At 43.5% G+C, this 22,056-nt stretch overlaps 1 protein-coding gene across 1 annotated transcript in view; it reads left to right on the top strand.

The window, feature by feature from the left end:
• CEMIP2 (cell migration inducing hyaluronidase 2) overlaps positions 1-22,056 on the top strand; it is a 371,877-nt gene that overhangs the window by 300,990 nt on the left and 48,831 nt on the right. Inside the window, exons 18-20 of the mRNA XM_069228897.1 lie at positions 9,338-9,546; positions 13,764-13,949; positions 15,916-16,135. Coding sequence (XP_069084998.1) covers positions 9,338-9,546; positions 13,764-13,949; positions 15,916-16,135 — 615 coding nt within the window. The remainder of the gene's footprint in view (positions 1-9,337; positions 9,547-13,763; positions 13,950-15,915; positions 16,136-22,056) is intronic.

Raw genomic sequence — 22,056 nt, 5'->3', positions numbered from 1 at the left:
CTTGGTTTCTATATATCAAAATATATATTATTCCTTAATCCATTTGAATAAATACCTAATTAAAATAACAGTACAATAATGCATTCCAAAAAGTACATTACAAAAATATAAATTTAGGCGCTTATCTAGGCTTAGCTTTCAAACATTACCTTGGTCGTCAATACACCATTTACCCCTCTCTCATACCATCACTCATCGAACAGAGGCAGTTGTGTGACATTACGATGCATACCTTTACCACACATCCATTACAACGTAATGCCTTTACCGCACATTGCCTTTACCACGCATATGCCTTAACCACGCATACCTTTACAATTCAAAGTTGCTACTGTCAGACAGTAATCCATATGGAGAGTGCCAGTAGCAATTTTGTTCCAAGCATACCTTTGCAGTACATTACTTTGTGTGACGTTGCACAACTACCCAAATGTATAACCTGCATAGTCATTCTAAGATTGTACATCTACTTTCTGAAATCACATTCATTGACATGAGTAGGATTGGCTGTACAAGACTGTAAGTTCATAGCAACCAATGCTGCGTAGCCAGTTTAAAGACTGTGATGCAGTGAGCTTAAGGGATGGAAGGTCTTTTAAGAATGTATGTGTGTGTCACCTCAAGATTAGGTAATCTTAAATTAAGTTTCAATAAAGTGGAACCTAACTCCAGGGAGCAGCACTGTACTATACAGAGAATACGTTCCTATGAGTCTTACATCTAAAACTTAAATTCCTGACTGTATAACAGTATTTTGTCAGCCCTGTCTAGTTTAACAAGATTGCAAAAGAAACACGCATTTGCAATGCAATAGGTCTTCATTTGCTTAAGTTAGAGCTTTTGGTGTTGTAAATGCATAACTGGACTTTTCTTGCCACATCAATTGGTCAACCCTGTGGCATAATTTGGTCCTTTCTGCCACATAGTTCCCTCCATATAACTAAAGCACTTACCTTCTTCCTCTATCTGCAGCAAAAAAATAAAATATTGCCATTATTTATTATATCTTTAATATTATTATTTTGGGGTCCTCTCCAACCTAGTGTGGGGACCCAGAGATGACCTAGACAGAAAAAGCACCTTGTGCGGTGAGTTATGGGCAAAAATGTTTTGTAAAAGGAATGCCCCACAAAGCATTATTGGGAGAGTTTCAGAGTGCAGCAAATATTGTAGTATCTTGACTGTAATGCTCAGAGCAGCCCCTAGAGGGCACCACTATAAAAATTACATTTGTAAGAAACATGATCATGTAACCATATAGTCAGCCCTAGAGAGAATAACCACATGAAAACCGAATGGCAGAACCTAATGCATTGTAACCATATGTTTACCCCCCAGAGGAAGTAGTTCATTACACATTGCCAGACCTAGCAGGCCTACCAGCAGGCATACTAGAATAATATAAATAAAAAACAGAGCCCTTAAAACATAACCTACTTCGAGCTGTAAACCAAAAGTTCCAGCCATGAGAGAGCTTTAAAAGACACTGACTGGTGGGAGGGATTATTTTGCCCCCGCCCAACCTAGTGTGGGGATCCAGAGATGCCTTGGGCAGAAGGAGTGCATCATGCTGAACATTTTAATGGTGGTTCTATTGTCCTAGGACCACCAGACAGTGAATTATGGGCAGAAATGTTTTGTAGAAGGAATGCCTCGCAAAGCATTATGGTGTGATTTTCCGAGTGCAGCAAATATTGTACTATCTTGACTGTAATTCTCAGAATAGCTACTAGAGGACACCAATATAAAATAGCATTTGTAAGAAACACAGTCATGTAACCAATAGTTAGCTCCTATAGGTCATAACAACATAAAAACAGAATGGCAGAAAGCAATGCAGTGTAGATATATATATATATATATATATATCCCCTTGACGTTGTTGTGCTTTACACATTTCCAGGCCTACTGCAGTACTATTACAAACAAGGCCCTTAAAACACAAACTACTCCCAACTGTAAGACAAAAGTTCCAGCCATGAGGGAGCTTAAAAACATTGAATAGTGGGAAAGGTTACTATTTTGCCCCCCCCCAGCTTAGTGTCAGGAACTAGACAGAAAGAGCATGTCATGCTGCACAGTTTGGTGGTGGTCCCATTGTCGTAGGACTACCACAGGCTGAGTTATGGGCAAAAATGTTTTAAAAAAGAAATGCCCTGCAAAGCATCATGGGGGGAGTTTCCCAAGCGCAGTGAATATTGTAGTATCGGCTCTCCCGCTGTGCTGGCAGAGCCACTTTGAGGATTTCTGTGTTTTTTCTGCCAAAATTGTACGTAAGTGGTTCTCATGTAAAGCGCTCGTCAGATCGAGGTCGCGTTATATTAAACTTCACATAGTCATGTGAAACGCTTCTCCGATCGAGTTTGCGCTATACAAACCTTTTGGGAAAAAAATAAGAAAGAACTCCCCCACCAGCTTGCAGCCTTTGTTGCACACACATCACAAAGAAACAGCAGCATGCCCAAAACAAGGAAGAGGAAGAAACAGCAAACGGCCACGCAACGCGAAGCGGCAGGGCAAAAGAAAAAAAGTAGAGCGCCAAACTAAGGTATATTGCTGATGGTGCCGTAATCCATGTAACAGGGCCAGTCTCCATGGCGGTAATAAAGCAGCCTCAAGGTGGGACAAACGTAAAGCATTTACCTATGAAATCAAGGGAATTTTGAAAGGCAGACCAAGGAACGAATTAAAGTGATGGGTGTGAGAAGGGCGTGGTGCAAGCCCTCAGATGTAGATTACAAGATGTCGAGAGACAGCGCTTGCGCAATGCCTAGGTCCGACCTAAAAGGTAATAAGGTGGTGAGGGATAGCAACATGTTATTAAGACATTACTGAGCTATCAGGTCTTACTGTATGCTAATTACTCCCCTTGTTTCCTGCTGCACTGTAGTTTGTGCAGAAGGGGTTGATATAAACAAATACTTGAGAAACTCGAGGGACAAATGGGGCTTTGGACATGCAGTAATGCAGATCCCAAGTGAAATTCGATTAGATTTTAATGCCAACCAGAGAATACATTCAGGTGAATAAAGGGTGCATAAAACCCCCTGAAGAGACACCAATGCCTAAAATACATTAATTGTGATCAGCTAGGTAACACCTGCAGTCAGAGAGTAAAACTCAAAGTGTCAGCCAGTTCCTTAATCAGTTTCTATGTTTTTTTTTATTAATTACTAACCTGAATACTGAGAGTCAGTTTTATCTGTTTCTGATGAATATTCTGTACATCAGCACAGTCTTCCGTCACTAAATCTTTTCATTTTATCTTCTTGCGGCCCTGTCCTTGCAGCCGTTTGCTAAAAAAGCATTATATATATATATATATATATATATATATATATATATATATATATATGTATATGTTCGATGGCATGTGTAGCTGCAGATACACATGTTGTGCACATCCCGCCATCTGGTGTTGGGCTCGGAGTGTTACAAGTTGTTGTTCTTCGAAGAAGTCTTTTCGAGTCACGAGACCGAGGGACTCCTCCCATTTCGGCTCCATTGCGCATGGGCGTCGACTCCATCTTAGATTGTTTTTTTTCCGCCATCGGGTTCGGACGTGTTCCTTTTCGCTCCGTGTTTCGGGTCGGACAGTTAGTTAGAATCTCAGAAAAATCGTCGGTATTGTTTGCGTTCGGTATCGGGTTAGTTACAACAGATCGACACCGACTTTTGAAGAGCTCCGGTGGCCCTTTGGGGTTTTTTCGATCCCCCGTCGGGGCCTGGTCGGCCCGGCCACGTGTCTCTTCAAGGCTGGTGGAACGGACCCCATTCCGCTTCTGCCCAAAATGCCATAACAAGTATCCATATACAGATCAGCATCTGGTCTGTAACTTGTGTTTGTCGCCGGAACACAAGGAAGATACTTGTGAAGCCTGCCGAGCGTTTCGGTCCAGGAAGACACTAAGAGACCGAAGAGCAAGGAGACTGCAAATGGCGTCGGCGCCGACAGGACAAGAGCGTTTCGAGGAGGAGGAAGAAACATTCTCCATCCATGAATCTGACTCGGATGAGATCGATCCAGAAGAAACGCCAAAAACCGTGAGTAAGACGTCGAAACACAAAACTCACGAAAAAACCACTAAAGCCCAGGGGACGCCACCGCCAACAGGCCATGGCTTAACCCGAAAAATAGGTGACCGATCATCGGCACCGAAAAAGGGCACGCTGGGGGCGAAGTCATCCGACTCCGGTCGAGATACCGCCACACAGCAATCTCGGGCTCGAGATAGTGGCTCCGAGCAGGTTCGGCACCGAGATAGCGGCACCGAAATGGGTCGGCACCGAGAGACCACGACGCCGAAAGTAAAGAAGGTTTCGTCGGAACCGAAAAAAGCAGCCGAAAAAGTTTCGACACCGAAACATCCGGCCTCAGAACCGAAAACAAGTTCCTACACTGAGGAACAAGGACTGTCCACACAAATGAAGACACATAGATTTGGACAGGAATTAGAAACAATAGAGCCAGACTATACACAAAGAAGGCTCCATATCCAAAAAGAAACAGGGAAGATCAGTACTCTCCCTCCGATTAAAATGAAACGCAAACTTGCCTTTCAGGAAAAAGACAAGCAGCCACAGGCAAAGGTGGCTAAACAAGTAACCCCGCCACCATCTCCACAATGCTCTCCGCAACCATCACCGGTAGCCACTCCACCAATAATGCAATCCCCAACTCATACAGGAATGAGTCAAGATGACCCTGACGCATGGGACCTTTATGACGCACCAGTGTCAGATAATAGTCCTGAATGTTATCCAGCTAGACCGTCGCCACCAGAGGATAGTACAGCCCTACGCACAGGTGGTGTCGAGAGCAGCGGCATTTCATAATGTCAGCCTGCATGCTGAGCCCATTGAAGACGACTTTCTTTTTAACACACTGTCGTCCACACAAAGCCAGTATCAAAGTCTTCCTATGCTACCCGGAATGCTAAAACACTCCAAACAAGTGTTTGAAGAGCCTGTAAAAGGAAGGGCCATTACTCCAAGAGTGGAGAAAAAATATAAACCACCACCAACAGACCCCGTGTACATCACACAATAGCTAACACCGGACTCAGTTGTAGTAGGGGCAGTGCGCAAAAGAGCGAACTCGCATACTTCAGGAGATGCACCACCTCCAGATAAAGAAAGTAGAAAATTCGACGCAGCAGGCAAGAGGGTGGCGGCACAGGCAGCAAACCAGTGGCGTATTGCCAATTCACAGGCTTTGTTGGCCAGATACGATAGGGCCCATTGGGACGAAATGCAACACTTTATAGAACATTTGCCCAAGGAGTTCCAAAAGAGAGCGCAGCAGGTAGTAGAAGAAGGACAGAGTATCTCCAACAATCAGATACGGTCAGCAATGGATGCTGCAGACACAGCTGCTAGAACTGTCAACACAGCAGTAACAATAAGGAGACATGCATGGCTGCGTACATCAGGATTTAAACCAGAAATACAGCAAGCTGTGCTGAATATGCCATTCAACGGACAGCAATTGTTTGGGCCGGAGGTGGACACTGCGATCGAAAAACTTAAAAAAGACACTGACACGGCCAAAGCCATGGGCGCACTCTACTCCCCACAGGGCAGAGGCACATTTCGAAAAACACAGTTTAGAGGGGGGTTTCGAGGACAAAGCACAGAACCCACAACCTCACAAACAAGACCCACTTACCAGAGCCAGTATCAGCGGGGAAGTTTTCGGGGACAATATAAAGGGGGACAATTCCAAAAGAATAGAGGAAAGTTCCAAAGTCCCAAAACTCCTCAAAACAAGCAGTGACTTCCAAGTCACACATCCCCAACACATAACATCTGTGTGGGGGAGACTAACCAAATTTTACAAACATTGGGAGGAAATAACAACAGACACTTGGGTCCTAGCAATTATCCAGCATGGTTATTGCATAGAATTTCTCAAATTCCCTCCAAACGTCCCACCGAAAACACACAATATGTCAAAACAACATATACATCTTCTAGGACTAGAAGTTCAGGCATTGCTACTAAAAGAAGCAATAGAATTAGTACCAAAACATCAGAAAGGAACAGGAGTTTACTCTCTGTACTTTCTCATACCCCAAAAAAGACAAGAGTCTGAGACCTATATTAGATCTCCGAACATTAAATACCTACATCAAATCAGATCACTTTCACATGGTGACATTACAAGACGTAATCCCACTACTCAAACAACAAGACTACATGACAACACTAGACCTAAAGGATGCATATTTCCATATACCGATACATCCTTCACACAGAAAGTACTTAAGGTTTGTATTCCAAGGGATACATTACCAATTCAAGGTGTTGCCATTCGGAATAACAACTGCGCCAAGAGTTTTTACAAAGTGCCTGGCAGTCGTAGCTGCACATATCAGAAGGCAGCAAATACATGTGTTCCCGTACCTAGACGATTGGTTAATCAAAACCAACATGCTAGAAAAGTGTTCACAACACACACAGTATGTCATAGAAACCCTCCACAAACTAGGTTTCTCAATCAACTACACAAAGTCACACCTTATGTCAAACACAGCAATACTTAGGGGCGACAATCAACACAGCAAAAGGGATTGCCACTCCAAGTCCACAAAGGGTTCAGGCATTTCACAATGTAATACAGGCCATGTATCCAAAACAAAAAATACAAGTCAAAATGGTGATGAAACTCCTAGGCATGATGTCCTCATGCATAGCCATTGTCCCAAACGCAAGGTTGCACATGCGGCCCTTACAACAGTGCCTAGCATCACAGTGGTCACAGGCACAGGGTCAACTTCTAGATCGTGTGTTGGTAGACCGCCAAACATACACCTCGCTTCAATGGTGGAACACTATAAATTTAAATAAAGGGCGGCCTTTCCAAGACCCAGTGCCACAATATGTAATAACAACAGATGCCTCCATGATAGGGTGGGGAGCACACCTCAATCAATACAGCATCCAAGGACAATGGGACACTCACCAAAAACAGTTTCACATAAATCACTTGGAACTATTGGCAGTATTTCTAGCGCTGAAAGCATTTCAACCCATAATAAGCCACAACCACATTCTTGTCAAAACAGACAACATGACAACGATGTATTACCTAAACAAACAGGGAGGGACACACTCAACACAGTTGTGTCTCCTGGCACAGAGAATATGGCATTGGGCGATTCACAACCACATTCGCCTAATAGCACAATTTATTCCAGGAATTCAGAATCAGTTAGCAGACAATCTCTCTCGGGATCACCAACAGATCCACGAATGGGAGATTCACCCCCAAATACTGAATACTTACTTCCAGAGTTGGGGAACACCACAAATAGATCTATTTGCAACAAAGGAAAACGCAAAATGCCAAAACTTCGCATCCAGGTACCCACAAGATCAGTCTCAGGGCAATGCGCTATGGATGAGTTGGTCAGGGATATTTGCTTACGCTTTTCCCCCTCTCCTTCCATATCTAGTAACAAGTTGAGTCAAAACAAACTCAAACTCATACTAATAGCGCCAACATGGGCAAGACAACCTTGGTACACAACACTACTAGACCTTTCAGTAGTGCCTCATGTCAAACTACCAAACATACCAGATCTGTTAACGCAACACAAACAACAGATCAGACACCCAAATCCAGCATCGCTGAATCTAGCAATCTGGCTCCTGAAGTCCTAGAGTTCGGACACTTAGACCTTACAGATGAATGTATGGAGGTCATAAAACAAGCTAGGAAACCTACCACTAGACATTGCTATGCAAATAAGTGGGAAAGATTTGTTTATTACTGCCATAATAATCAAATTCAACCCTTACACGCATCTGCCAAAGACATCGTAGGATACTTACTACATTTGCAAAAGTCAAAGCTAGCTTTTTCTTCCATTAAGATACATCTTACAGCAATTTCAGCTTACCTGCAAATTACGCACTCAAATTCTCTATTTAGGATACCAGTCATAAAAGCATTTATGGAAGGTCTAAAGAGAATTATACCACCAAGACCACCACCAGTTCCTTCATGGAACCTCAACATTGTCTTAACACAACTCATGGGTCCACCTTTTGAGCCCATGCACTCTTGTGAAATGCAATACTTAACATGGAAAGTTGCATTTTTAATTGCCACCAGAGTAAGTGAGATTCAAGCATTTACCATACAAGAACCATTTATTCAAATACACAAGCATAAAGTAGTTCTACGGACAAATCCTAAATTTTTACCAAAAGTCATATCACCGTTCCACTTAAATCAAACAGTAGAATTACCAGTGTTCTTCCCACAGCCAGACTCTGTAGCTGAAAGAGCACTACATACATTAGACATCAAAAGAGCGTTAATGTACTACATTGACAGAACAAAACTAATTCGAAAAACAAAAAATTATTTATTGCTTTCCAAAAACCTCATACAGGAAATCCAATTTCTAAACAAGGCATTGCTAGATGGATAGTTAAGTGCATTCAAACCTGTTATCTTAAAGCAAAAAAGAGAACTGCCTATTACACCAAAGGCACACTCAACTAGAAAGAAAGGTGCTACCAAGGCCTTTCTAGGAAATATTCCAATGACCGAAATATGTAAGGCAGCTACATGGTCTACGCCTCATACATTTACCAAACACTACTGTGTAGATGTGCTAACGGCACAACAAGCCACAGTAGGCCAAGCAGTACTACGAACATTGTTTCAAACAACTTCAACTCCTACAGGCTGAACCACCGCTTTTGGGGAGATAACTGCTTACTAGTCTATGCACAGCATGTGTATCTGCAGCTACGCATGCCATCGAACGGAAAATGTCACTTACCCAGTGTACATCTGTTCGTGGCATTAGTCGCTGCAGATTCACATGCGCCCACCCGCCTCCCCGGGAGCCTGTAGCCGTTTAGAAGTTGATCTTGAACATCTGTATATTTGTAAATATATTACTTTAAACTACATTATGTACATTACTCCATTGCATGGGCACTATTACTAGCATACACAACTCCTACCTCACCCTCTGCGGGGGAAAACAATCTAAGATGGAGTCGACGCCCATGCGCAATGGAGCCGAAATGGGAGGAGTCCCTCGGTCTCGTGACTCGAAAAGACTTCTTCGAAGAAAAACAACTTGTAACACTCGGAGCCCAACAACAGATGGCGGGATGTGCACAGCATGTGAATCTGCAGCGACTAATGCCACGAACAGATGTACACTGGGTAAGTGACATTTTCCATATATATATATATACCAATTATTGTTGCTGCAGAGGAATTTAATTTTATGTTTTGCTTAATAATTTTTAACCAGACTTAAATATCAAAGTATTAAGCAACTCTTTTCTTTAACACTTTACTCCTTAGATATATGTGCAAACCTGGAATCCCCAAAATCTTACTATGATGATTGCAAGGGATGAATACCCATCCAAGCCCATGTCACTACGAGGCATCAATCAGCGGGCTGTTTATCAACAGTATCAGCCAGTTGTGATGCTGCAGAAATCGTATACTATTCACTGGAATGGACAAGCTCCCCAAACCACATTTCTTTACCTCATTAACTTCGACAGGTAAGATATTTAGCACTTTTAATGTATTTTTGTACATATCATTCCTTTTAGATACTTGATAAAATTAATGAGAAACTGCAGATAATAATTTTTCTTTCACTTTGAAAATAATTTTTCATAAAATGTACAAATATCATTCCTGCAGTTCTTTATTAAACATGATGCAAATACTACTCTTGGAGGTAGAGAACGCCAGATTAGTTGAAATACTCATTTTGTGTTACAGGCCTGTGCCATTTTCACGTTTTTTAAGCTGGAATGTGTGGCGGCTGTGATCTTTCTTGATTAACTTTCAAATAGTAGAAGTACACATTTGGAGCACTATGGTACATCTAACCGTGACTTTTAAGTAATTGTTTTCTCCTTAAGTACCTTGTACTCTACATGGCCAGGAATCCACATAGTTAATGGTTGCTTTAAAACTGCTGGATACTAGGGGACAGTTCAAGCATGTAGAGTAGCCTAGTAAAATGAACTGAAAAGGAGCTCTTTACGCATTTGTTACCATATCACTTACCGAAAATGTGTGCAACACTTAAATGACATGTATTGTATTTCTGTTAGGAAGGATCAATAAAATACAAAAAACTGCCTGTTCCACGGGTGCAATCTGTTTGTTTTTCCTTTAGTAGAAAGTGCCCTGGGCGGGAGCAAAGGCCCTAAACATTCTGAGACTTTTGTATTATGTGTGCTGTCCTGATACTCAAGCAGCAGCAGCAAGTCTGCTTTCTTAGCCAAACCTGTGAGTGAAGCCACAGTAGCTTGGCAAACCATAAATCAGTTGTAGAATCACACACATAGAACACCCCAGCCAGGTAGTCCATTGGACCATCAGTTAAACAATCTAAGGTGGTATGATTTTGCTCAGAATCTGCTGCACGCTGCCTAAGGCTCTGCCACCAGGCATCTTCAGCTCTTCAGGTAAGCAGAGCCCCACTCTGAACAGGCAGATAGGGGTTGTGTAGCTTATCAGCCCATTAAACTAAATACACACTATACAGCTCTCCTGAGCAGTTACCAATTCCTTAAACCACCTTCACTTGTTGAGCATCCCTTGAGAACCTAATCTGAGTGAAGTTACTTGGTCATCCCCTTCCCCCCCAAGACCACTGGGAAATGTTATGTTATTGTTTGCCTGAAGAGAGGCTCTTAGAGTCATCTTTAGTCCATTCATAATCACATATCCCCTCCGTGTTTCATCAGCCTTCCCCAAATCACTTTCCTATATATCTAGGGAATTTGAGATTTATATTTTTTTCCATATGGCTCCTTTGCGAATAACCCACAGTTACTTTTTTTCATTAATGTAAAATACTCAAGGCTACCTCACTGAATATTATTTGCGTTTGAGGTTCTACTTTGAGCTATGCTCCAGAAAGTTTTCTCAAATATAAAATGTATTGTAACTCCTTGCCCACTACATCTGCATGTTTCCCCATATTCCCTGGCAGTTTTATAATCCTAGATGAGTGAGAATAGTTTAAAGCTGTATGGCACTAGGACCTGAATATGTTTTACATGGGCCACTTACTTCCTTTACTTTTAAAGGCATTTTTCTGATAAGCAATAAATAATCTATGGGTGTTATGGGATCCAGCATGAATTCAGAAGGTGGTACAGTTGTTTAATACTCTGTTATCCAACTCTAATCGGAGGAAAATGCATTACTTTTATTTCTTTGCTATAACCATCTTGTGATGGCGAGAATCTTGATTAGTCATGGATTGGTCAAATATTAGGCCATCTATGTAGATCTGCCAACTTACCAAAATAAGCATCTTAACTGTATCCAGATTCTATCTGTAAGTTACTTGGCCTCTTGTTATTGGAGATGTAAAATAATTGTAATAGGCATTTCATATACCAGTGCTCAAACAATGAGCAGCGTTTGTCAATTTCTCTATCAAATGGTATTGTTAGAGCTGAAGGTGTTTCTTGTTTGGTGGCTCTACATCATCTCTGGAATGCTTTATCGCTCCATCCCTGAATACACAACTCTCTGATAATATGTTTAAAGGATGCTGCAGTGGGCCACAAAAGCACCAAATGTGAAAGCTTGTTTTAATTTTAAAGGTTACTACTTTGTTGACCAGACATCCTTGGTGTGGTTCCCCCTCAACCTTTTTGCCTTCTATTCTCCTGTTTTTGCTGACCTCATTTTTACTGGCTTTAGGACCCTGCTCACTTTACCCCTGCTAACCAGTGCTAAAGTGCTTGTGTTCTCTCCTTTAAATGTTCTAGCATTGGCTTACACTCTTAGTAAAGTGGTACTACATGTATCCAGGACCTGTCAATTAAATACTACTAGTGAGCCTGCAGCACTGGCTATTCCACCCACTTAAGCAGCTTTCAAAACATGTCTCAGGTCTTACTTTGCAGCCTGTGTGTACAGTTTAAACTGCCAATTCAACCAGACAAAGTAAACCTTTTGGCAGGCATAAACGTTCCTTTTTTAATATATGTCACCGCTGGTTAAGCCTCAAATAGCCCATAGGGCAGGGTGCCGTGTATTTAAAAAGTTGAACATGTAATGTTACCTTTTACATGTCCTGGTGGTGATAAAACCCTTGAATTCTTTTTTTCACTACTGCAAGACCTACGACTTCCATAGGATAACATTGGGTTTCCTTATTACATTTAATAAGTGCTAACTTTCTTTTGAGAACAGGTAAGAAGGTCGAGTTTGGTGTAGAAGGAATTGTGATGTAACGCCCTCTTTAATGGTAAAATCACTAGTCTGAAAATTATTTTAGAAAGTTGGCAGTTTTTTGTCCTAACTATTTGGTGCCTGCAGCCTTTATCCTGGGTCATATGTCTAGGTGTTGCTGGCAGTTGGTCTTTGTGTTTTGCTCCCAGACAGTGAGACAAAGAAGAATAGGTATTCGCAGGAAGTGCCATCTCTGACTTGATGAGAGGGAGAAGCTGTCAGCTACCACACTTGCACATCACAGAGACTCTGCCTTTGCACACAAACAAAGGGTTTGACACTAGTCTTTTGTGACCCCAGACAAGCTGGGGCCGCTGCAGGGAGGCACGAAATTCCAAGCACCTTTGAATGAGGATACCATCAGAACCTTCTCCCATTTCAAAATGGGTCCGATGCAAATAATGGAGATGCAGAGCGAACTCTTCAGTATATCTCTGGACCTGTGGAAGACTCAGGAGGACTACTGTGCTACACTGCAAGAAGGGCTACTACTCTGTTGCCCTGCTGTCTGAGTGAAAGAACTGGACCTGCATCTTGAACCCAGGACCATCAGAGGGACTCCAGGGGCTAGTTTGCTGGCCTCCTGATCAGAGCCTCAGGGACAGAAACTTATCCTACCTTCTTTAACCCAGCCCCTGGACTCTGTCTTCTGTGACCCCTACCCCTAGAGTGATGCCACTTCTGTCCTAGACCCTTGGAAATGAGCTTTGCCAGGCCAGCTGTGATCCTGTGGTCAGAACCAACAGTGTGAGGCATCTCCTCGCAGACCCTGCTTCAGAACCGCCACAGCACACTGAATCCCGAAGCTAAACCTCTCATTGCAGCCCTCAGTCTCCTTGGAACCACCACTGCACAATGCATCCTCAACACAGGCCTTCGCATCGCAGACCCCTTGCCGACAGCATCCTTGACGAAGATGTAAGAGTTTGCATCTCCTCCTCTCAGCTCCTCAGAACTGCCACTGTGCGACTCATCATCGACGTGGGGTCTTGAAATGCTCCACAACTTGGATTTAGGGTATGTTTTTCAGGGGGTCTAACCCGTTCCCTGTATCCAGCCCATGGGCCATTGTTGTTGGCCTGAGCTTGTCTCGTAGTCCTGGCGCAGTATGACCAGATAACAACAGTTAGCACATAGTGCCCCTAGACACAAATTTTATTTAAAACTTAGAAAAATCATATCTTGGGTTCTACTGATTGGATTTTTGTTGTTTAATTTATTAAATATTAATGTTTTTCTTGTGCTGTGTTTTCACCTTTTTACTGTTTTAAGTGCTGCATAAATACTTTACACATTGCATCTGGGTTAAGCCTGACTGCTTTTGTGCCAAGCTACCAGAGGTTTGAGCACAGGTTAAGTGTGTATTTGCTTGTGTTTCACCCGGAGGAGAATTGCTGTTGCTGCTTCCATAGGGTCTAACCCTCCTGCAACCAGTAACTCAATTTACTACACTTTATTATCAGATTTCAGATGTTTCAGATACATTGGGCTGACAGCACTTTGTTTTCAGGAATGATTGGATTCGGATTGGCCTGTGCTATCCATTAAACACCACTTTCCAAGTATCGTCAGACATTGTCCAGAGGCAGACTACTGCACTTTCTCATAGTATGGAGGAATATACGTTGGTCTCTACGATGGAGGAATTGGAGAAGAAGCGATCGGAAAAGAAGTTTTACTTTGACTCCAGCACTGGGTAATATTTGCTATTCATGTGGTATAAGATACAATAACCCCAAATAATTGTATTCTGTCAATGTCATGTTCTATGGATTTGTAGATTGAAAAACATTATCATGTAGCACCTAGTAATGGAATGGCGTTGAACAGCATAATATGTTATACTTTCTTATTTTTTCTGCGTCATAAAGTTATTTCTGTTCATAGTACATTAAACTTGGGAGGTGAGTTGTAGACTTGTAATTGTTGTAGGGTATTACTGATGTGCAATAAATGCATCGTTCTCAATCACAAAAAACCTTTTGCTGTCTCAAAGATCCAAAATAGTTTTAGAAGTAGATTGCTGCACAGTATTCAAGGAGACTGTATGGACATATGCAAAATAAATCCCTCAACTTGAAATCTAAAGTGTCTTTTAAAAAAAAAAGAAGACTTTGGGTATGAAGCCAAAGATGAGCCCCAGGTAGAAGGAGTTAAAAGATATGTACGTCTTCTCTGTTTCGGTAGGAGCCTCTTTTGTGTACTTGTGCTATTAAAGTTTTTTTGTTAGCTACTAAACACGAGAATTAGAATTTTGTTTCTTCCGCTTTACTGAAGTGATACTTTGGATTTGAAATGTTCTAAAGCAGGGGTCTCCAACCTTTTCTGTAAGGAGAGCTATTTGTGGATAATAAAAATATCAACCAGAGCTACTAATATTAATGCTGCAATAGTGACCAAATCAGACAGGATTATATTAATGGCCACCGTTTGTAAGGTTACCAGCGATGAACACCTCTGTGCAACAGGCAGGGTTAACAGCAATAATGTGGAAAAGGCTTTTATCTATTGATAATGAGTAATACATTGCTGGTATAGCTCAAAATGCTCCTGACCCCACAGGAATAATATTGGTAATAAGCACCCCATTGCTACATTATTTATCACTAAAATACCAACTTTAAATATATTTAGAAATTCAAACGCTTTCTCCAAATATTAGCCTAGGAGTTCAGAAAATACATACATTTGGCCTCAATTATACACTTTTAAATGTTTGTGTACATTTATTAATTCAGCCAAGCAAAGTTTGAAAATAAGTGGGCTGGGCTGCACACAGGCAGGAGAGATGCATACGGGTAACTGGAGAGCTACCAGAGGCTCATGAGCTACTTGTTGTAGAAGCCTGTTATAAAGGAACCTAAATTCAGCAGAAAATGCTGTTCATGGATTTGTGACATTTATGTCTCTTTCTCCAGTTCAATCTTTGATCAGTTTGTAGATTTAGATTAATGTGTTTGGCTTGACAGCCTGGACTCTACGCAAGCCAATAAATCTTTTAACGAGCACTGAATAATCCATGTCTAACTCCACCACTTTCTCTCACTCCTTTTCTTCCTACCACTATCACATTCTCAGTCTCTCCTCCGTTCTCCCTTTCTTTCGAGGGCATTTTCTTTCTCTATTCATTCTCATCGATCTTTCCCTATTTCCACTTTGTTTCTTCTATTTCCACTTTGTTTCTTTCCTTCTTCTGGTCGCCCCATTGTCTGTATTTACCCTGTGCAGTAGCAGGAAAAAAACAACAAAAAAAGTAGAAATTTCTAGTGAAAACAACTAAGAGAAACCCAAGCAAAGTTTCAGATCAAAGTGTATTGCAAAGTTCTGAAATAACGTTTGTCTAGAAATAGCACAGAGGACAAGACCAACCGAAAGAAAACATACATGTTATTGGCAGCTATGTTTAGAATTTAGTCTAATTAGTACTTAGTTTCCTGATCTTGGTTTCCATAACTGTTAAATTTGAGTGACAATTAATTTTACCAATTCATATTATTCAGTGCTGGCTGTTGTATTTTTTGTAATCCATAAAACATAACAATGTGAGATTTATCCTTTGAATAGGTATATGTTGTGTGCTACCAAGAGTGTTCTCCAAATTTGCACATACACTCTCGCCCTGCCAATATGTCTAACTGCGGTGTCACACTTCTGCTGTGCAGGTTGCTCTTCCTGTTTCTCCAGGCACAGCACAGTCGAGACGGCCACAGTTACTGCTCTACTGAGGGATGTGAGCGAGTCAAGATCCAGGCCGCTGTGCAGTCCAAAGATGCCAGTAACTGCATGGCCAAAGCATATCCAAAGTATTACAAAGCACCCAGTGTTGTAAAGGCCATGCCAGCTAAGAGCACTGCACCTTGCAAGAACTGTGGGGCAACAAAGGTAATACAATTACCTATAGACAGTAATGAATATTGACTGCTTTTCATTTAATGATTCCCCTTGTATTTGCAAACTGTTCTGTTAATTCTCTATTAGTTTGGTTTGCACCGGAGTTGTTAATGTGATACTGCAGCAGTTTTTTCTGAACCCAATATTTTAAATATTCCACACCCCTTAATATGTGATGTGATGCCTTTCGCTTTTTAAAATAATTTTTCCAGTGATGTCAGTGTTGTAATGCAGAGTATGTTACGTCTAGGTGAGGAGTTTTTCTTTTTTTTAAGTGTTTGCTATTTCTAAAATATGGCACAGGAAAGGTTTTCTGCCGTGAATCATACTTCAGCCTACGATTACAGATGTTTTGTTCCAGACATTATTGCAGGTAATCCAGGTTAGCAGTGTTTTCAATAGAAATATGTCTTGACACCGTTACCTGCTCTCCAAGCCATAAACAAGTGTCATAAACATTTCATCATACTATCTCTGCGTGCGCAAGGAAAGGTTAATGAGTGTTCTCGAGTAAAGGTCACACATGTTGTAGGAGGCTGGTCTGGTTTCTAGTGGGTACCCTAGGTCGTTGCACCTTATACCAGGTCCAGTTATCCCTTATTAGTGAAATGTAGGCAGTGTCTAGCTGCTTAGGCTGTCTAGGGGTAGCTGTAGCAGAGCAGCCAAGGCTGAACTAGGAGACATGCAAAGCTCTTTCTATACCATTATAGCCACACAGTAATTATAGAATAAAAGACAATACTCTGTGTTACCAAAAATAAAGGTACTTTATTTTAGTGACACAAGGCCAAAAATATCTTAGAGGCAATACCCCTTCTGGAGGTATTGTACACAGTATATACACTAGTAACCAAAATCAGGTAAGTAAACAGTCAGAGAATAGTGCAACAGTGAAAAACACGGTAGATTGCAATGGGCCTAGGGGCAACACAAACCATATAATAAAATAATGGAATACGAAAGTTTGATTCCCCCCTAGGCAAGTGTAGTATGTAGAGGGGCGGTGAGAGTGTAAGAAAACACCAAAGGTAGATAAAGTACCCCATCCCAGATCCCAGGAAAATAGGAGTAAAGTACAGCAAGTTTCCTCAGAACACACTAGAAGTCGTGGTGAATGATTATGCAAGATCCAAGCTTGACTGCAAGAAACCAATGATGGATTCTTGGACCTGAAGACCTGTGGTGAGAGGAGGCCAAGTTCAGAAGTTGATGAAGAGTCCAGGAAGAACAGGAGCCCCTGCTGACCTGGAATAGGGTGCAAAAGTGGATTCTCTAGTTGGAAGAAAAGTACAGAAATGCACCAAAGAAGATAGCTACGGGTTCCTGCTTGGTGCAAGCGATGTCCCACGTCAAGTCATTGGATGCAGGCTGTTTTCGTTGCTGGATTCCACCAACAACCCTTGGTTCACGCAAGAACACGTTTTGCGTCAAAGAGGAGCTGCCCAGACACAGGAGGGTCCTGGGGGTCTCAACTCTGAGGAGACAGAGGGGGCTCTCAGCACTTCAAAGAGCCCTCAGAAGACCAGGCAGCACCCACGGGGGTCCCAGGACACGGGGACAAAGGAGTTGCAAAGTGCTGTAGTCACAGCACTACACAGAGGGACCCCACGCCGCCGGAGAACAACTCAGGGAGCTGAGCGTCGTAGGATAGAGTGGTGGGGACCTGGGCTATGCAGTGCATGAAGAACTTTTTGGAAGAAGTGCACAGAATCCCAAGGAGCTGCAGAGGACGCAATGCACAGGGGTACTGTCTGGCACAGGGAGGCAAGTCCTTACCTCCACCAGATTTGGACAGCTGGACCTTTAGACAGTGGGGGTCACTTCGGTCCATCACCTGTGTTCCAGGGATCACACTCATCGACGGGAGAGGAGTCCCAGAGTACGGGTCGTCGTTGCATAGAGGTGCCTGCTGAAGCAGGGAAGTGACTCTGTCACTCCACAGGAGATTCCTTCAGTTCTTCTAGTGCAGGGTGAAGACAGGCAGTCTTCAGAGCGTGCACAACCTGGAAACTGTTGCAGTTGCTGGCTGGAGCTAAAGTTGCATGTCACAGTAGCCTTCCTGGGTACTTTGTTGCAGTTACAGCAGTTCCTGGAGCAGTCTGCGGTTAATTCAATTGTCAGAAGCTGAATGCAGAAGATGCAGAGGAGTCCTGGTGGAGTCTTGCAAACTGAATCTGAGGAAACACCCAGAGGAGAGACCCTACATAGCCCTGAGAGGGGGACTGGCTACCTCCCCAGGCATGCCCCTATCAGGAGGGGTCTCTGACGTAACCTGCTGGCATTGGCCACTCAGATGCTCCTAGAGGGTCCTCACACCTTGGAATCCAAGATGGCTAACGCCAGAGACACTCTGGAGGAGCTCTGGGCACCACCCCTGGTGTAGTGATGGACAGGGGAGTGGTCACTCCCCTTCCTTTGTCCAGTTTCGCGCCAGAGCAGGGACTGGGGGTCCATGAACCGGTGTAGACTGGATTATGCAAGGAGGGCACCATTTGTGCCCTTCAGAGCATTTCCAGAGGCTCTGGGTGGATACCCCTCGCATTCCTGTAACACCTATTTCCAGTGGGAGAGGGTGTAACACCCCTCTCCTAAAGGAAATGCATTGCTCTGCCTCCCTGGGATTGAGCTGCTCAATCCCCAGGAAGGCAGAAACCTGTGAGGTGGCAGCACCAGGGGCTGCAGTGGAAACTCAGAGATCTGGTTTGGCAGTACTGGGGGTCCATGGTGGAGCCCCCAGGGCACATGGAATTGCCCCTCCACAAGACCAGATTTGTATTGGGGATTCAATTTCACAATCTTAGACACCTCACATGGCCATATTCGGAGTTACCATTGTGAAGCTACATATATGCATTGACATATATGTAGTGTATGCTTATAATGGTGTCCCCGCACTCACTAAGTCCGGGGAATTGGCCCTGGACAACATGGGGGCACCTTTGCTAGTGCAAGGGTGCCCTCACACACAGTAACTTTTCACCTAGCCTTCAGTAACCAAAGGTTAGACATATAGGTGACTTATAAATTACCTGTTGCAGTGAAAATGGCTGTGAAATAGTGTGTGCACTTTTTGACTCAGGCTGCAGTGGCATTCCTGAAGGAGTGTTTGTATGAGCTGCTTATGGGTGGCAAAAGAAATGCTGCAGCCCATAAGCATCTCCTGGAACCCCAATGCCCTGGGTACCTAGGTACCATATACTAGGGACTTATAAGGGGGGTCCAGTGTGTCAATTGGAATTGGTATATGTAGTCACTAAACTATAGTGACAAATTTGGTAATCAGAGAGAGCATAAGCACTGGAGTTCTGGTTATCAGGACTCTAGTGACACAGTCAAGCATACTGACAACACATATAGGCCACAAACTATGAGCACTGGGGTCCTGGCTAGCAGGATGCCAGTGAGACAGTAGAAACACGTTGACAAACACTGACAAACAGCCAAAAAGGGGGTAACCATGCTAGAAAGAGGCTACTTTCTCACACATGGGCATTCATAGTTTTGTATGTATTTTTGCATTGAACTATCCTTACCAGTTTTACCAACTTTGACAAACTAATGACATCTTCTTTAAATGTTTTGTTGATGCATTATTTCTAAAATCGTTTAGTACTGCTGTTGTGAACATAACACAGGCACATGATGTATGACCTTGACTATGTCATGTTTAGAGTTTGAGCAGTGCAGGCTATAGGCATTTGAGTATGAGGTGCTCCAAGAGCAATGTTTTCAAGAGGGTATATTTGATACATATATATATATGTTCAATGGCATGTGTAGCTGCAGATACACATGCTTTGCACATCCCGCCATCTAGTGTTGGGCTCGGAGTGTTACAAGTTGTTTTTCTTCGAAGAAGTATTTTCGAGTCACGAGATCGAGGGACTCCTCCCCTTTCGGCTCCATTGCGCATGGGCGTCGACTCCATCTTAGATTGTTTTCTTTCCGCCATCGGGTTCGGACGTGTTCCTTTTCGCTCCGCGTTTCGGTTCGGAAAGATAGTTAGAATCTTGGAAAATTTGACGGTATTGTTTGCGTTCGGTATCGGGTTAGTTACAACAGCTCGACACCTAATTTTGAAGAGCTCCGGTGGCCCTTCGGGGTTTTTGATCCCCCGGCGGGGCCTGGTCGGCCCGACCACGTGCATCTTCAAGGCTAATGGAACGGACCCCATTCCGCTTCTGCCCCGAATGTCACAACAAGTATCCTTACACAGATCAGCATCTGGTCTGTAATTTGTGTTTGTCTCCAGAACACAAAGAGGATACCTGTGAGGCCTGTCGAGCATTTTGGTCGAGGAAGACATTAAGAGACCGAAGGGCAAGAAGACTACAAATGGCGCCGACAGGACAAAGACACTTGGAGGAGGAAGAAGAAACCTTCTCCATCGAGGATTCGGGCTCGGACGAGGTCGATCCCGAAAAGACGCCAAAAAACGTGAGTAAGACGTCGACACACAAAACACACTGAAAGTCCAATAAGGCCCAGGGGACGCCACCGCCAGCAGGCCATGGCTTAACCCGGAAAGTAGGTGACCGACCATCGGCACCGAAAAAGGGCACGCATGTGTCGAAGGCATCCGACTCCGGTCGAGATACAGGCACAGAGCAGACTCGACCCCGAGAAAGCGGGTCAGAGCAATTTCGGCACAGTGAGGGCGGCACCGAAGCAAGTCGGCATCGAGAGATCGGAACGCCGAAAATTTAAAAAGTGGCGTCGGAGCCGAAAAAGACTGCCGAAAAAGTTTCCATACCAAAACATCCGGCCTCGGAACCGAAATCAAGTTCCTACACAGAGGAACAGGGACTGTCCTCACAAATGCAAGGACATAGGTTCGGACAAGAACTAGAGTCAATGGAGCCAGATTACACTCAAAGAAGGCTCCACATCCAAAAAGACACAGGGAAGATAAGTACTCTTCCCCCAATTCGGATGAAAAGAAGACTTGCCTTCCAAGAGAAAGACAAGCAGCCACAGGCAAAGGTGGCAAGACAAGTAACCCCGCCACCATCTCCACCACGCTCAACACAACCATCACCGATAGCCACTCCACCACTAATGCAGTCTCCAACTCATACTGGAATGAGTCAGGATGATCCCGACGCATGGGATCTTTATGATGCGCCAGTATCAGATAACAGCCCAGACTGTTATCCAGCGAGACCGTCACCACCTGAGGACAGCACAGCCTACACACAGGTGGTGTCAAGAGCAGCGGCGTTCCATAATGTCACCCTACATGCTGAGCCTATTGAGGATGACTTTTTATTTAACACACTATCGTCCACACATAGCCAGTACCAGAGTCTCCCTATGCTACCTGGAATGCTAAAACACTCCAAACAGGTGTTTCAGGAGCCTGTGAAGGGCAGGGCCATAACTCCAAGGGTGGAGAAGAAATACAAGCCGCCACCAACAGACCCTGTATACATCACACAGCAATTAACACCAGACTCTGTGGTAGTAGGGGCAGCTCGCAAGAGAGCGAACTCACACACCTCAGGAGACGCACCACCTCCAGACAAGGAGAGTCGCGAATTCGACGCTGCGGGGAAAAGGGTTGCAGCACAAGCAGCCAACCAATGGCGCATTGCCAACTTACAGGCATTGCTGGCGAGATATGATAGGGCTCATTGGGACGAAATGCAACATTTCATTGAACACTTGCCTAAAGAGTTCCAAAAAAGGGCCCAACAAGTGGTGGAGGAAGGACAGAGCATCTCGAACAATCAAATACGCTCTGCAATGGATGCAGCAGATACAGCTGCTAGGACAGTAAATACAGCAGTGACCATAAGGAGACACGCATGGCTGCGTACATCAGGATTCAAGACGGAAATACAACAAGCTGTGCTGAATATGCCATTTAACGGACAGCAGTTGTTTTGGCCGGAGGTGGACACTGCCATAGA

The sequence above is a fragment of the Pleurodeles waltl genome, chromosome 1_1 (assembly GCF_031143425.1).
Source record: "Pleurodeles waltl isolate 20211129_DDA chromosome 1_1, aPleWal1.hap1.20221129, whole genome shotgun sequence".
In the NCBI taxonomy this organism is placed as follows: domain Eukaryota; kingdom Metazoa; phylum Chordata; class Amphibia; order Caudata; family Salamandridae; genus Pleurodeles; species Pleurodeles waltl.
This window is presented reverse-complemented; position numbering and strand designations above follow the sequence as displayed.